The sequence below is a fragment of the Chaetura pelagica genome, unplaced genomic scaffold (genome assembly GCF_000747805.2).
Source record: "Chaetura pelagica isolate M959 unplaced genomic scaffold, ChaPel_1.0 scaffold159, whole genome shotgun sequence".
NCBI classification, from domain to species: domain Eukaryota; kingdom Metazoa; phylum Chordata; class Aves; order Apodiformes; family Apodidae; genus Chaetura; species Chaetura pelagica.
This window is the reverse complement of record NW_009954555.1, coordinates 174,064-176,322: the sequence shown is the minus strand read 5'-3', so window position 1 is coordinate 176,322 and position 2,259 is coordinate 174,064. Positions and strand designations below refer to the sequence as shown.

Genomic DNA, 2,259 nt, shown 5'->3' with positions numbered 1-2,259 from the left:
AGGTCTCCCTGGAGCCTTCTCTTCTCCAGGCTCAACACCCCAACTCTCCCAGCCTGGCTCCAGAGCTGCTCCAGCCCTCCCAGCACCTCCGTGGCCTCCTCTGGATTCTCTCTTTGAACTCTTTCTTTGGACTTTGCATGACAATCTGCCCATGTTGTGGTGTCCTCTAGGTTTTGGGGATGATGCCATCAAGTCAACATCAGGAACCCAGCTGGAGGATTGTCCTGCCACAGAGTCACACAGTTGTCTGAGGTGAGCAGCACTGGCTGGTGGTCTTGGTCAGAGGGGCTGGGAGAAGGGCAGTGATCCCTTGGAGAGCTTAAGGGAGACCAAAGGGCTGGTGGCAACTTGTCCTGTCCCTTGTTTCTGTCTGTGATGGTGAGAAGAGGCCTTTGGCTTGGCTGAGATGGTCTGAGGGGCATGTGGTGTCCAAGGGATGCCAAACAGTGTGTGAGTGATCTGCTGTCCCATCTGGATGGCTCCAGGTAGGGGACAGCAAGGTGACAAGTCCCAAAGCCACAGGCATCAACCTGGGGGATGGAAAAGCAGTGACAAACATGACCATGTGTAGTGATGGTGGGATGCAGCTCCAGAAGGTGCTGGCTCCATGCAAAGACTCTTCCAAAGGAGCTGTGAGATGTGCTGTTATCCCTCAGGGAATTCCAGGAGGAGCTGGCAGCAGCACAGAACATGCTCCTGTCCAAGGAGGCCATCATTGCTGGGATGGCCAAGGAGCTCATGGAAACCAGAGCCAGGATGTCAGACATGAGAGGTGGGTGAAGGGTTCCCCGTGGTGTCCATCCCTCTTCCCAGAGGAGGTGGTGGTGGGCACAGGCAGGCAGTGGGAAATAGATGTCACCATCCTGGAGCAGAGGGGTTGTCCTGCTCAGGGCAAAGCCAGGGATCTGTTCCCTTTGGGTAGGGGAATTTCTCCCTGTTCTGGGCTAAGGTGGGAGATTCCCATCCCAAGATTGGTGGGATGGGGGGTGAGGGTAACCAGGGGACCTCAGGTGGACAAAGCTGAGCCCATATTTCTCAACATTCCACTGGTGGGCTTCTCTGGGCAGGGGTCTGAAGCTGCTTCAAGGGCAGGACAAGGGTCTGGGGGAAAATCTGTTGTTGGTGACAACCCCTGGTAGGGTGTGGTGGGAAAAGGGGATGTCACTGAGAGCTGGAGGTCCCCCCAAGCTGGGTGATGAGACATCTGGACACCCACGTTGTGTGCCCAGGGGAGCTGAGCGAGGAGCAGAAGGTGGAACTGGAGAGGAGCCAGAGGCAGGTGAAATGCCAGGAGCAGGAGCTGAACCTGCTGAGGGGGAAGCTGGCCCAGATGTCCAGCCTGGTGGAGAAGAAGGAGGGAGCCCTGCAAGCAGCAGCAGAAGAGCTGAGGTACACAGCACCCCGACCTGATGGTTTGCAGCACCCAGGACCTCCCTGGGAGCAGGAGTCTTGTGTGAGAGCATCAGAACCCACTGCCATGGTTGTCTCCATGGAACTGGAAGTGGGGGTGTGGTGGAGCTCATGCCAGTAACTAAGTCACTTGTATCCAAGTGAATCTTCCCACCCATGCTGTGATAGTCATGGGCAGGGTGCTGCCCCCCACCAGCTGTTGGGGGTCTCCATCCATCGTGGTGTCCCCCAATGCTCTTGTCTCTGGGCACAGGCAGGTCCAAGCCCACTGCCAGGCACTGAGGGATGCTGCCCAGGAGAGGGTGGAGAAGCCAGGAGGTGTTCCTGGAATGCTGGGGCAGGAGGGTGAAGTCTCTGAGAGGGTGAGTCTGCAGGGAGGCCACCAAGGCCTGGGTGTGCTCAGTGCTGATCATGCACGTGGTGTTTCTCAGTGGGACCCCAAAAGGCAGGAGTGTGGGATGGACATGCTGGAGATGCTGTTGTACAGCACTGGGGAACCAGGAAAGGATGGGGGGGTGGTGGGGCTAATGCCTGGGATAATTGCCAACTAGAGGGGCCAGGAGTGGCAAGAGGGACAAGCCTGCCTTCCTCTGCCCTGCCCTGCCAGCTCTGATGGTGCCACCAAAGCAGTTCCAGGGCTCAATGTGCAGGGCAGGGGTAGCTTGTTGTGACCAGCAGGGCCAGGGAGGGGATTCTCCCCTTCCACTCTGCCCTGTGAGACCCCCCTGCAGGGCTGGGGCCACTGCTGGAGCTCCCACAGCAAGAAGGACAAGGAGCTGAGTCCAGTGGAGGCCACAGAGATGCTGGGAGGGCTGGAGCAGCTCTGGAGCCAGGCTGGGAGAGTTGGGG

The 2,259-nt window shown here is 58.3% G+C and overlaps 1 protein-coding gene across 1 annotated transcript in view; it reads left to right on the top strand.

Moving 5' to 3' along the window:
• The window catches only part of FHAD1 (forkhead-associated (FHA) phosphopeptide binding domain 1), a 21,547-nt gene that overhangs the window by 6,702 nt on the left and 12,586 nt on the right, over positions 1 to 2,259 (top strand). The window contains 4 exon segments of the mRNA XM_010005224.1: positions 171 to 252; positions 657 to 772; positions 1,230 to 1,389; positions 1,664 to 1,772. Coding sequence (XP_010003526.1) covers positions 171 to 252; positions 657 to 772; positions 1,230 to 1,389; positions 1,664 to 1,772 — 467 coding nt within the window.